This window comes from Aspergillus pseudonomiae (genome assembly GCF_009193645.1).
Source record: "Aspergillus pseudonomiae strain CBS 119388 unplaced genomic scaffold BDV37scaffold_84, whole genome shotgun sequence".
Classification (NCBI taxonomy): domain Eukaryota; kingdom Fungi; phylum Ascomycota; class Eurotiomycetes; order Eurotiales; family Aspergillaceae; genus Aspergillus; species Aspergillus pseudonomiae.
Window position 1 is genome coordinate 54503 of NW_022476076.1, and position 12753 is coordinate 67255.

The 12753-nt window shown below is 50.2% G+C and overlaps 5 protein-coding genes across 5 annotated transcripts; all 5 read left to right on the forward strand.

Moving 5' to 3' along the window:
* The first annotated feature begins 27 nt into the window (after positions 1-27).
* Positions 28-2358, forward strand: BDV37DRAFT_258579 (transmembrane amino acid transporter protein-domain-containing protein). Its single transcript, XM_032083062.1, has 5 exons — positions 28-823; positions 890-1151; positions 1209-1400; positions 1472-1866; positions 1929-2358. Exons 1-5 carry the CDS (start codon positions 680-682, stop codon positions 2352-2354), a joined length of 1419 nt encoding a protein of 472 aa, XP_031937407.1. The 5' UTR covers positions 28-679; the 3' UTR covers positions 2355-2358.
* Positions 2359-3642: 1284 nt separating this feature from the next.
* BDV37DRAFT_258580 (uncharacterized protein) lies at positions 3643-4697 on the forward strand (the record flags this gene model as incomplete). The annotated part of the gene is given in 4 exon segments (XM_032083063.1): positions 3643-3995; positions 4058-4138; positions 4154-4399; positions 4452-4697. Coding segments are annotated over 4 exon segments (792 nt in total), but the record flags the coding sequence as incomplete, so codon positions are not given.
* Positions 4698-5916: 1219 nt separating this feature from the next.
* BDV37DRAFT_258581 (flavin monoamine oxidase family protein) lies at positions 5917-8125 on the forward strand. The gene is made up of 4 exons (XM_032083064.1): positions 5917-6333; positions 6397-6647; positions 6708-7517; positions 7574-8125. Exons 1-4 carry the CDS (start codon positions 6156-6158, stop codon positions 7814-7816), a joined length of 1482 nt encoding a protein of 493 aa, XP_031937409.1. The 5' UTR covers positions 5917-6155; the 3' UTR covers positions 7817-8125.
* Positions 8126-8341: 216 nt separating this feature from the next.
* On the forward strand, positions 8342-10285 carry BDV37DRAFT_286950 (amino acid/polyamine transporter I; the record flags this gene model as incomplete). Its single annotated transcript, XM_032088026.1, has 7 exons — positions 8342-8372; positions 8437-8460; positions 8525-8841; positions 8898-9120; positions 9178-9520; positions 9586-10094; positions 10164-10285. The coding sequence occupies 7 exons, from the start codon at positions 8342-8344 to the stop codon at positions 10283-10285; spliced, it is 1569 nt and encodes a 522-aa protein (XP_031937410.1).
* A 340-nt stretch (positions 10286-10625) lies between these two features.
* BDV37DRAFT_213236 (Zn(II)2Cys6 transcription factor) lies at positions 10626-12456 on the forward strand. Its single transcript, XM_032080048.1, has 4 exons — positions 10626-10688; positions 10756-11373; positions 11426-11828; positions 11881-12456. Exons 1-4 carry the CDS (start codon positions 10661-10663, stop codon positions 12359-12361), a joined length of 1530 nt encoding a protein of 509 aa, XP_031937411.1. The 5' UTR covers positions 10626-10660; the 3' UTR covers positions 12362-12456.
* The last annotated feature ends 297 nt before the right edge of the window (positions 12457-12753 follow it).

Below are 12753 nucleotides of genomic sequence, written 5' to 3' on the forward strand. Positions count from 1 at the left end.
TTTTTTTTTTTTTTTTTTTTTTTTTTTTTTTGCTTGTTTGTTCCTTGTTCCTTTGACTTTCTCTGTCGCACTGTCGTCCTCTCCCATTCTCTTTCCTTTGCACTGGAGTCTGGTCCAAGGCTCTAATTAGCCCGGCATGAAGAAGCGGATCCCAGCGAGGGCACCGGGTCACCTGATTGGAGGGTTGGATGAATCAACACTGGGTCTCATTAAAATTGCCGTTTGCATCTTAGCGGGTCTAGATAGAGAGGATCGAATGAGACTCTGTGACGACTGGGTCCATGGATCCAGATAGGAGGAAGGGCAAAACTTCCCATAGCCTCAATTCCCCAAAGAGGCATGCGATGCAGCGGTCGACCCCGCACCGCCTGTGGAAAAGCTGCAGTGAGACTCCATCTTGCGTCGCTTGCCCACCTTGCCACTCCGCACCGGGGGATTCCCCCCCAAAACGAAATGGTCCATTATGATGATGATGGACCTGGGGAACCAAAAAAAAAATGGAGTCGGCCGGTTCGGGACGTTTCGTTACTTTGGAGATTTTCTGGAAATTCGATCATGACGTACTATTCCCCCAGACGCGTTCCCAACCTTTCCGAAAACGTTGGTATATAAAGTCTCCCGGCTGCGAGTTCCCCCTTACCCTAATATCACCAACAATTTCTCTTCTCTCACCGTCACCATGGATCCATCGATAATACACACAAAGGGGAAGCTCGAAGACGAGCCGGATGCCCTTCATCTCGAGAAAGGCGAACTTGTGGATGATGTGACCCACGATCCCGTCTTTGGGGAAATCACGGAAGAAGGGCCGAACTATCGGAATGTACGTACATTCTTGCCGATAGCAGATGCTCTCACCCCCCGGCATGCAGGGCTAACAACAGGCTAGGTCGGCTTTCTGGGAACCGTCGTGCTCATGATGAAGACGCAGATCGGGCTGGGTGTTCTTTCCATACCGACAGCCTTCGATGTCCTCGGCATGGTTCCCGGCGTGATCGTTCTAATCGCGATTGCCGTGATCACGACGTGGTCCGACTATATGGTCGGTTCCTTCAAGTTGCGTCATCGCGAAGTTTATGGTATTGATGATGCTGGGGCGTTGATGTTTGGTACCCCGGGGCGCGTCGTTCTGGCAGCCGCATTTTGCCTCTGTAAGTCACTCCGAATCAACATGTGGCCAACCACACGCCTGACTGACAGGACGATAGACTGGATCTTCGTTGCGGGCTCTGGTATTCTCGGAATTTCGATTGGCCTGAATGCAGTCTCCACCCACGGTGCCTGCACCGCGATCTTTGTGGCGGTTGCCGCGATCTTGGGCTTTGCCTGTAGTAGCATCCGAACCCTTGGGAAGATCACTTGGCTTGCATGGATTGGACTGCCATGTATTTTGGTTGCCAGTAAGTCACTATGGTCAATGGCCATCATCGGCGTGCGAAATCATTCAGGCGATGTCTAACACGTTTTGTAGTCCTGATTGTCACTATCGCCGTTGGCGTCCAAGACCGTCCGCCTACCGCACCACTCACAGATGAACCGTGGGTCTCAGATTTCAAAATCATCGGCCATCCGACCTTTGCTCAGGGGATCACCGCAGTGAGCTCACTCGTCTTCGCCTTCTCGGGTACCCCGGGCTTTTTCTCGATCGTATCTGAGATGCGCGATCCGCGCAAGTTCACCCCAGCATTGCTCATCTGTCAAGCTGTCGTGACTGCGGTCTATATCACCATTGGCTGTGTAGTGTACTACTATTGTGGGTCCTATGTCGCCTCGCCAGCCCTCGGCTCTGCTGGCGGTTTGATCAAGAAGATCGCCTATGGAATTTCCTTGCCAGGCTTGATCGTTACGACGACGATTGTTTCTCATGTAAGGCAGATCCCGCTGGACCAGCCGTGGCACCAGAGCTAATCATTGACCTCCTCAAACAGATCCCAGCGAAATATATATTCGTCCATCTGCTCCGCGGCTCCAAACACCTCATCAGCAATACCGTCACACACTGGGCTGTTTGGCTCGCCTGCACCCTTAGTATCACTGTCATTGCCTATATCATCGCCAGTGCAATCCCGGTGTTTGACGGTCTTGTGTCTCTCATCGGCGCCCTACTGGGCACGATGATGTGCTTCCAGCCCATGGGTTGCATGTGGCTCTATGATAACTGGCACAAGCGCAAGGAGGGCCCCGTCTCGAAACAGTGGTGGTTCATGGTGTGCTTCAGTGTCTTTGTAGTCGTTTCAGGAACCTTCCTGACCGTGGCAGGAACCTACGGTTCCGTGGTTGGGATCATGGACTCATACAAGACCGAAGGCGGCTCTGCAGCTTTCACCTGCGCAGACAATTCGGGGTCCGTATGAAATGTATATACAATAACGGGATTTATGAATGATTGACTATAATGATAAAATATGAAAATTCAATATAGAAACACTAAGAACGTTTCCATCGTGCTCATTGTAGCAGGGATGCCGTATACGAGTTTCATGTACATCACAGTTTGAGAGAGGAAGGATCGTCTCCAATGGTGTCGGGTGGATGTGAAGGGTAGAATCCTATCAGATGAAGGATACACTTCTAGACCACGGAGAGAGCGATAAAGGCAATATTGTTGTACGGCTTCAGACGATCTATTTCTTATGGTCGTCGCTCACCAGTCGTGCAGTGCGTCTTGAAATATACACGAGCCAGACTGACGGCGCTGTGTCATGGATATATATCACACCTAAAACAGGACGTAATAAAGCGTAAGTTGTATCCTCCAGCCCTTCCGTTCGCATGGTATTATTGGGGCATGACCTTTAGTATTCAATGACCTGCAATCATGGCTTTGTAACAGTTTGGTTATTGATGATGTGCTTGGTGTATCTCACCGTGATCTGGACACCAGACCCAATGAAAAGAGGGGAAGAGTCAGAATCTAAAACCAGGAAGTTTCTTGGCGTGGATCAGCGGTTCTTTATATGTAATTCAAGACTCAGCCCACGAGTATGAAATAGGTTTACCGACCACATACTACTGATCTAAAGGCTAATTCGATCAAGCCAGTGAAATCAAGGTATTCAAGCGAACTGGGTATAATCTGAAGAAACCTAACGATCAAGCGCAATCCATGAATCGAGTGCCTGAGGTAAAACAGCCCCCAATCTCGATACACCGGACTCATGGGCTTGTGCATTTACGACGGGCTTAGCAGATATAGTGTGGTGGATACAGGCCAATTAGCCATATTATTGGGCATGATAGGATTATCTAAGATAGTCTGCTGAACCTGGATTGGTGGTTCAAGCCTTCATTAGACGATAATGGTCCTCCTTTACTCCAAACGTCCATAAGAGAGCCGATCCCAAAGCTTACTGGCGGTCATCACAACGCCGGTGTTTTTTAGACTGCATAAGTGTGACTGTGACGGTTTGGCGGGCTTCATCACTGGTCGCAGGTCAGCGCAGGGTCATCTGTCGGAGTGAAATGGATATTATGGAGACATAACCGATTAAATTGATGACCATGTCCTCCCCAGCTGACGCGAAATGATTATGGTCAAAGTTCTTCTTGCGCCCACTCCGTCGCAATGGTCCGTTGATCCACCTTCGGTGCCGGAATGACACAAGGGACCTCAGAGAGCTAACCATGGACAGCACACTATAGGAGCGGATTCCAGTAGAAGAGGATCCAAACTCTGCACCACAGGTTATTTTCTCCCCCGATGACCGGGATGTCAAATCCGCGTCGCACGTTGTCTCGATCCCCGATCCAACACCTTATGTCTTCGTGCCGGATCCAAACGAAAAGTACTTGGATTCCACCGCGCAAAGCTATGGCATAGATCCTTCCATACCAAAGAATGCGCCAATAGCGCCACTCGCAAATAATCAGGCGCCAAACAAGAACAAATGGATCTGGATAGTCGTCGCGGCAGTAGCGTTCGTGATTATTGTGATCGCGGCGGTTGTGGGAGGAGTTGTTGGTAGTCGCAATGCTCACAAGGACAGCGTTTCAAGGTACTTTCTGCCTCCCATGTTCATATTCACGCCAGAGCACATGGCTAACTCTCCCGCGTTAGTGATACGACTGCGACTGCCATATCGTCATCATCCGTTCAAAACACGACCCGCAACTCATCCACAACTTCCACGCCGACATCTACGAGTATCACATATACGAGTACCATATCTACGAGTACCACATCCACCAGCACCACATCCACCAGTACCACATCCACCAGTACCACATCCACCAGTACCACCGCGAGTCCTACTAAGACAAACTTTGGAGCGACCATCCACATGTTCGCGAACGATACCTGTGGTGGAACGGACGATTCCTTCTCCGTCTTGAACTCCAGCTCGCAGAAGTGCGTCGTTGTTCCGTCGAATAAACGCTCGATTCAAGTGAGCCAGAACGAGTATGTCTCGGAATTCACTCACTTTAAGGTTCAAGAGCTAACAATGCCCCAGTGGTTGCAAAGTGGTCACCTGGAGTGGCAGCAACTGTGCCGGCAGTTCGTACACGGTGCCAGACACGGACTGCCACGCGGTTCTCTATGCGGCTGTGTCTGTTGATTGTTAACATCGCAGAAGGCTCTATATCAGTATAGAGTATTGTAGCATTTGAGCCAGTTGAGAGGGGTGAGGATATATCAATAATGACAAGACGAAATCCACGATTCGCATGACAAGTTTCGCACTTCCCGCGCACGTATTTTGGAAGCAAAGACACCAGTGTGGGTGCTAGATAGAGTTACCATGGCTCCACTAGTATCAATCGTTTTTCGTAAGTGATACAGCTGGAACTGATTAATAAATGGGCCTATGTACTATGTGTGCTGCTATTCTGGTATTTCTACGACTAGACCTCGTCCACGATCAAAGTATGAAAAAGACGACAAGCAATGCCACTTGAACTAAGCAGTAGCAAAGTTATTATGGTATATCAGAGTTGATGGTAGAGCCCCTCGAATCATATCTTATACTACAGATTCAATATAAAAAAAATGATGGGATATGAACCTTAAGCCGATATAAATACCTTCTTCTCCATACTCGTCTCCGATATTGACATGGTATATGTCTTCTGCCAGTATTTACTATGCCTAAACTGAGTTGTGAAAATAGCAGCCTGGGCTATGTCCTTTCTAGTTTATGAAGCTCTGTACTCAGACACGTCTATAATCTGTTCGACCATATCGGAGTCTCCCTAGACACACTTCCTATCTTCGTTATTGACGAACCTAAAGGCACGTTTCAGAGAAAAGAGCTCGTTGACCTCCCTCGCCAAACCATCCATACATTCAGCTACATTCTGTAGCAGACGTAGATCTTCATCGGCTGTCGATGCCATGGCTTCACGAATCAGACCACTTGCTAAATGCGCATGAGCGATATATGCTCGTTAGCCGCCGAGAATGAGGGGCATGGCTTCTGGTCGAGGTAACCTCAAAGGGTGGATCATGTAAGTTCGTCAACGCGGTTTGTATCGATGTTACTCTCTATTTCATGTGCACCATGTGCGATAGTCAGCCTCCGTCTCGGGTTATATGGCGACTTTATCATTCCCCAAGCCCTTTTGAATGACTGGATTGGTCAGCTGCGGTGGATAAATCTTTTGTTTGAAGTCCAGGAGAGTCTTTCCCTTAGTGAGTTTGTTGGGCGTAAGATAGGGCCCGACTAATACATCTTATATCTAGAATTGAAGTAGCCCCTAGATAAAGGCAAGAGTATTGAATGATAAGAGATGTGTGAGTAGAGATAATAGACTAGAATTATTAATACTGTGGCAGTTATCTACAATTTTATATCGAGTATTTTTTTTGATTGTGATTGGCGCCGCAGTTTTCTCTCTTGAATGCCCGAATGCGGTAAATTCGCAACTTCTCGTCAACCTCCACATGAAATCGACGAGTTTCCGTCCGTTCTGTCTTACAACCTTTCTCGCTCCCGAAATCTCTTCCTATTACCCCCATATGGAAAGTCCCCGTATACACCCATATCAGGTGTCGTGTATCCACTATTCCAATGCTTTCACTTGTTCCGTCTGGGGGTTATATCTAAAGGGTCGCTCCCCCATGCCCACTTCACACCTTGGGACCATAGTACTTCGTCTTCTGGGAGCTGACACGACCAACACCATTTGAGTCAGTAATTGAGATAACATCAAATACAATGACTTCGCGGGACGGGTATCAGTGGACTGCGACGACAGGTCTACGCCAAGGTGTGCCATCGATTAGTGTTATCTCGCCACCCACGAACGTTCTGTCAACAACAGAGGGCTGGGACGTAGTTGTTGTCGGGGCCGGATATTCGGGCCTCACGGCATCGCGAGATGCTTGTCTCGCGGGTACATTAGCCCTTTTGTCAGTTGGAGACGGACAGGTACGCTGACCTTGAACCATAACCACAGGACTTAAGGTACTTCTGATCGAGGCGCGCGATCGTATTGGCGGTCGCTCCTGGTCGTCCAACATCGATGGGTATCCCTTTGAAATGGGAGGAACTTGGCTAAGCTGGGGCCAACCTCATATTTGGCGAGAAGTTTCCCGGTATCAAATGAGAAGCGAGCTGGAACCATCCTTTGATTTCTCTCGGGGAGTGAATCATTTTGAACTGCGCACTAGCAGCCAAGGCTCATCAATCTTTAGCCATTTAGAAGAGGTCTGTGCATCCCGGAATGAGAACCATTCTCCATTAAGACCCTTCGTTGACCGTCAACAGGATGCCCTTCTTGCCGGTGCACTGCAGAAATTCGTCGATGTAGACGGTGCGATGGGCCGGGAGATCATTCCCTATCCGCACGACGCCTTCCACAACCCGGCGGCCCGGCAATACGATAACATGTCGGCTTTGGATCGTCTCAATGGGCTGGCTCAGTCACTTACGCCACATGAGCGCGCTGTATTAGAGAGCTTCATTCTGCTCTGCAGCTGTGGGACTCTGGAAACTACAAGCTTCTTTGAATTCCTTCATTGGTGGGCTTTATGCGACTACTCCTACAAGGGGTGTTTGCAGCATCTAATTTCATACAAGTTCAAGGGTGGGCAATCCAGCTTCGCTATCAAATTCTTTCGTGAGGCAATGGCGACTGGCCGGCTATCATATGCCTTCAACAGCCCAGTTCAGTCGATCGATGACCATGGCGACAGGGTTGTGTTGAAAGCTCGCGATGGTCGCCAGTATAGTGGCGCCCGTCTGATCTCTACCATTCCGTTGAACGTCCTAAGCTCCGTCACGTTTTCGCCTCCACTGAGTCCAGAACGCACAGCAGCCGCCAATATCGGACATGTGAACCAATGTGTCAAGGTCCATGCAGAGGTTGCGAGCCCGGACATGCGGTCCTGGTCGGGAATTTCGTACCCTTTTAACAAGCTTGCCTACGCCATCGGCGATGGTATTACGCCCGCGGGAAACACACACATTGTGTGCTTCGGGGGTGCACATAACCACATCCAGCCCGAAGAAGATATTGATGAGACCAAAAGGGCCGTGGAAAATATGTCCCCTGGGAACATGGATATTAAGCGATTGGTGAGTTTCACACGTGGCATATGTTAAAAAGAAATTGCTAACTTCCAACCCTGTAGGTCTTTCACAACTGGTGCAAGGATGAATTTGCCAAGGGCGCATGGTTCTTCGCGCCTCCTCAGCTTCTGTCCAAATCCTTGGACGAACTCAGGCGTCGGCATGGAAACGTGCTCTTTGCGAACTCTGACTGGGCGGTTGGCTGGCGCAGCTTCATTGACGGCGCTATTGAGGAGGGCACCCGGGCGGCGATGACTGTGATAGAGGAGTTGCGCCAACTCCATGCCGTTCGTTCTCATTTGTAGATGTCCCCGCCTGCTATGTAGTATGATTGGTTAAAACGATATTATAATATCTGTCGATGAGGCCCCCTTGCGTATCACTCGTGGAGTTGAAATGTGGCGTGTTGTACGCAATGCAGTATTATCTACCTCGTTCTCCTAGGTGGCGACGACTCGTAGCTCGAAAGATGATACCTTGTATTATGGTTCCTCAGATATCATTGGACTTACCGGGCCCGTCACGTACCAGTCTTTGCCTTTGCCAAGTTGCGTAAAGGAGGCTTACGGACGCGAATTCATTCCGTGACTTCCATCCTTTGGCTAGGGCTATTCTCTTCTTTTTTACCCAATTTGGTAATCTGTGGAAACTTAATGTGAACCCCGCAAAAGCCACGAACCGCTCGTGAGGGTCACTCTTCGTTGATACCTTGATATATAAACTCTCTGTTGAGCACTCATGGGACTTAAACAATGGCTATGCTTTGTTGGTACTCGTATCCGAATCTCTTGTCTACCAGCAACTCTCGGGCCTCTCCCCTATAGTACACGATGGACTCGTCCGAAACGAAGCCCAAGCACGGTATGGAGTGGGCCGTCCCTGGGATAGCAAGATGCACGTCACTAATCTAGCTTCATTGACTCAGCACAATGCCTCGATGCCGAAAGACGTGAGTGTCTGCTAGGTTATCCACATCTACGTAAATCACTCCGACTCATTTTTGTCCTACACAGAATCCATCCAACACGGCGACCTAACCTGCCTGGATGGACTCAACTTTCAACCAGAGGGCACACGCAAGCTGACCCCCTTACAAACGATATCCGCTAGCTGGATTATATGTGACAGCTGGGCAGGTGTTGCTGCCACAGTGGCTCTTGCCATCGTCCAGGGTGGGCCCGTAACTCTGGTTTATGGCTTGATTCTGATCTTCTTTCTGGTCGGCGCTTGTACCCTGACCCTGGCAGAGCTAGCAAGCGCCTATCCAACAGCTGGCGGGCAGTATCATTGGACGAGCGTTTTGGCTCCCAGACCGCTGAGTCGAGCATTGGTATGTCCCTTCCTTCACCAGATACAAACCCAGGGAAACATTGATGTGGTATGCAGAGTTACTGTTGTGGTGTCTCCAACATGCTTGCCTGGATCGCTATCTGCACCGGGATCGCAATCATTCCAGCACAACTTATCCTCGGGATCGTCCTCTTCTATGACTCGGAGTATCAATCGCAGCCATGGCACTACTTTCTCATCTACCAGTCTATTAATGGGCTGGTACTCTTGTATAATACAACCCTGTTGAAGAAGTCCCTGTGGTTTCATGACGTATCCTGTACGCCTCCGCCGTGCTAGACCCGATATCAAACTAGGACATCTAATCAGACTGCAGTCTTTGTGACCCTCACAAGTTTCGTCATTATCATGGTAACTTGTCTTGCTCGCTCAGCCTCTCACTATCAGCCGTCAGATACCGTATGGGCAACCTTTCTCAATGGTAGCGGATGGAACTCAGGTGGAGTAGCCTTCCTCACCGGGCTTGTTTCTCCCAATTACATGTACGCAGGTATTGACGGTGCTTTGCACTTGGCGGAAGAGTGCCAGAATGCAACAACTGCCGTTCCTCGAGCTTTGATGAGTACCCTAGTTATTGGCTTTATCACCTCCTTTGCCTTCATGGTCACGATGCTATATTGCACTAGTGATTTGGATGCTGTGGTAGCCTCATCCACCGGGTCAGCTGCCGTGGCCTACCCTTCTGATTTTGTACGCTGGGACGCCAGGCTAACATGGTCGGCAGAGTTCCCATTTACGAAATGTGGTATCAGGCGACACGCTCCCCCTCGGCTGCTACTGTGTTCGTTTGCCTCCTTGTGCTCGCAGCCATCTTTGCTCTCACTGGTGCTCAGCAAACAGCATCACGCCTTACCTGGTCGTTGGCGAGAGACCGAGCCCTCATCGGTAGTCAATGGATCGGAGAGTTACACGACAGCCTAGAGGTCCCTGTCTGGGCTCTCGTGTTCAACTATGCTGTTATGTTCCTCATCGGATGCATCTACTTAGGCTCATCATCTGCATTCAATGCCTTTATCGGGACTGGCTTAGTTCTACAGCACATTTCGTACGCTTTCCCGGCGGTCATGCTGCTGTATCGCTGCCGATCGGCGATCTGGCTGCCAGATGTCCGCCCCTTCCGGTTACCCAGCCCTGTGGGGTGGGCGGCCAATCTGACCACAGTCTGCTTCGCGGTGTTGGTGTTGATCTTCTACGACTTTCCGACTGTGATGCCAGTTACTGGGAGTAACATGAGTGAGTTTGACTACTACCTGTTCTCTTGTGCCCGGTAGGGTTTGTTGACCGCTGGAATGTGGCTGCTAGATTATACGCCTGCGGTCCTCGGTGCCATGACTATTGTAGCTGGCATAAATTGGGTGGTGTATGCCCGAAAGTCGTATCAGGGCCCACGACTTCGCAGGTTTCGTGAGGAAGGCGGGAAATGATTCTCGTTATGGGGTAATATTACATGCATTTGCGACTACTGTTGTTTGTTGTTAGTGGTTCTTTTGTAGCCTAACCTTGAAAGGATAGAGCTGGAATAGAACTGATCCATGATATGCATAATAGGAATCCAGTACTTTCCATCATAGAGGTAGTAGCTTGTGTTAGTCGGCAAGACGGAGCATCAACATAGATTGAAAAGACACTCCGGAGTATCGTTTCTCCGGAATGATAAGATAAGCTTGCCTGGGACTAACCGCAAGAGGACAAAGGCGGATTTCCCCCGCAAAAAGCCGCCAGCAGCTCCAACAACCGGCGTGGAAGCGTTACTACTACCATGCCATCGCATTGCATACCAGTCTGTGGCATCAGACTAAATGACCCCCAAAGGTGTTAAGAATCGAGGTGCGCTCTCACATACCCGTCGTCTTTCCAAACACTTCACAATCGACTGGCTAACGGACTCCTGCAGGGTGTTTCCAGTGTACCAAGCGTCGGATTGTATGCGACGGCGCCCACCCGACCTGCTTGAAGTGCCAGAAAAAAGGAATTGAATGCTCGGGACTGGGTCGCTTCCGCTTCTCCTCAGGTGTAGCCACCCGCGGCAAACTAAAGGGATGTGCGATTCCCACCACAGTGCCGTCTGAATCGGAAGGGAATACCCAGTCACCCACGGGGGTTCCACGGCCCCAGAAGATACGATGGAAGAACGATGGTCCAAACCGTACCAAGCGGAAGCCAGGCGCAGCAGCCACAAAGGCTAAAACACATCCGACCGTGGGAGATGGGAAGAGTCACCAAGCTTGGCTTGAATCCGCATCTCAGAACCAATCCGCAGTTCCTGGTCCCACGGAAAACGAAGTGGCAGCAGATGCACTATGTGAAGGCTCTCGAGCTGCGCCACTCCTGTGCCCAGAGGCCGACAGGATCCTGCAGGACCAACTGGAGTGGCAAGGAAGCTTAGATCACTCCAATGCGGACGAAGAAGAATGTTGTAATGACGAGTCGTCACCAGCTCCAGCCTCGTGCAGCACTATAATTCCATGGATCCCTTCTTTAGGTCCTCAGGATCGAATGTATCTTTCACATTGTAAGTTGCACCTCTCCTGGTGCCTACCTACCGGTGGCTAAATATATGCCAGTCGCAAGTGAGGTGGCCCCCGTCATGGTCATCTTCGATAATGTTTCCAATGGTTACCGGGATATTTTCTTACCTCTAGCTTGCGAAGATGAGGTTCTGCGTGGGGCCATTCGAGTCGTGGCAGCCCAGCACTTGGCTTTACAACACGCCAGCTTTCATGAAATAGCAGAAATGGGTCGTGCGGCAATCATTTCCCGGCTTCGACGCGATTCCTTACAGGCATCATCGGACAGCATTGTTAATCTTCGTACGTGGGCAACTTTGATTGTCCTGCTAGTGGGTGAAACCATCACAGGCAGTCCCGAGTACTCTCATCTGCTGCGCACATTGCTCTCCTTGATGCCGAGCCTCTGTCAAATGGAGGCGACTCCAGCTTATCGCTTTCTTATACAGCAAACCCACATGTGAGCCTGGTCGCGCTGCCTAATCTTTGATTGACGCTGATGTCTTATACAGGTTTCAATTTCTCGGACAGCCGTTGCTCAATGAAACCCAAGGCATGGATGCCCTAGGCTTTCACCCTACTCGCTACCTCGACTGGACCGACTATCAACTTCCCCCCGAGTCCAGGCACAATAGGGTTCTTTGGGTGGTCCGACAGGCCTTTATTGAAGCTTCCCAGATTTATATCCTCCGAGCCACTACCAACCTCGACCTATGGGATAGACTCGAGAGCTTGAAACAGCTGGTGTCACGCGTCGACCCTGACGAGCAGGGTGCTCATGCCCTTGTTTGGGTGTGCTTCATCGCCGCTGCGGATTCTACTGATCCCGAGCACCGGCATTATTTCACCGAACGGATGAACCAGGTCTTCGCAAAGACAAAGTTTCAAAATATTGTTGCAGCTGTCCGGACGCTACCGGACATTTGGGCGCAACAGGGCTCCGGGCGCTGGACGTCGAACTTAATTCAGCTAACCCCCACGCTCATTATGTAAAGTACATCCACTTGCTGATCGGGTATCAATACGCTCTTTCAGTAGTAGGATACTCCCGGGACAGACTAGACTTATATAGTCAGTTAGAGACACCAACCGTTGTCAACGCTTTAAAATCTCCTCGTGACTACGACAAATCGCCTTCCAAAAACATGACAGGAGAACCTTTAGTTGGCCAGATAACGGGTTATGATTACGAAATTGCCTATCTCAACTCAGAGAACACGCGGATGTCAACTCCATGGGAGTTACATGGCACCCGCCCGGGCGATGGATCTGGGGCACTGGTGTGGAGTGACAGCCTGGAGCTGCGACGCCTCGGGCCCACTGATCTCGCGGTGCGACTATCTTTGCGACCATACCCTAGCCCAAGAAGGCTTTCCGGTTCCAGC

Bases quoted from the DNA above. Each gene is read 5' to 3' on its own strand.
- BDV37DRAFT_258579 (XM_032083062.1), top strand. From the start codon at position 680: ATGGATCCATCGATAATACACACAAAGGGGAAGCTCGAAGACGAGCCG. The intron at 824-889 runs GTACGTACATTC...ACAACAGGCTAG, and splicing joins AAGGGCCGAACTATCGGAAT to GTCGGCTTTCTGGGAACCGT. The intron at 1,152-1,208 runs GTAAGTCACTCC...ACAGGACGATAG, and splicing joins GGCAGCCGCATTTTGCCTCT to ACTGGATCTTCGTTGCGGGC.
- BDV37DRAFT_258581 (XM_032083064.1), top strand. From the start codon at position 6,156: ATGACTTCGCGGGACGGGTATCAGTGGACTGCGACGACAGGTCTACGC. The intron at 6,334-6,396 runs GTACATTAGCCC...CCATAACCACAG, and splicing joins GCGAGATGCTTGTCTCGCGG to GACTTAAGGTACTTCTGATC. The intron at 7,518-7,573 runs GTGAGTTTCACA...CCAACCCTGTAG, and splicing joins ACATGGATATTAAGCGATTG to GTCTTTCACAACTGGTGCAA.
- BDV37DRAFT_213236 (XM_032080048.1), top strand. From the start codon at position 10,661: ATGACCCCCAAAGGTGTTAAGAATCGAG. The intron at 10,689-10,755 runs GTGCGCTCTCAC...GGACTCCTGCAG, and splicing joins CAAAGGTGTTAAGAATCGAG to GGTGTTTCCAGTGTACCAAG. The intron at 11,829-11,880 runs GTGAGCCTGGTC...TGTCTTATACAG, and splicing joins CTTATACAGCAAACCCACAT to GTTTCAATTTCTCGGACAGC.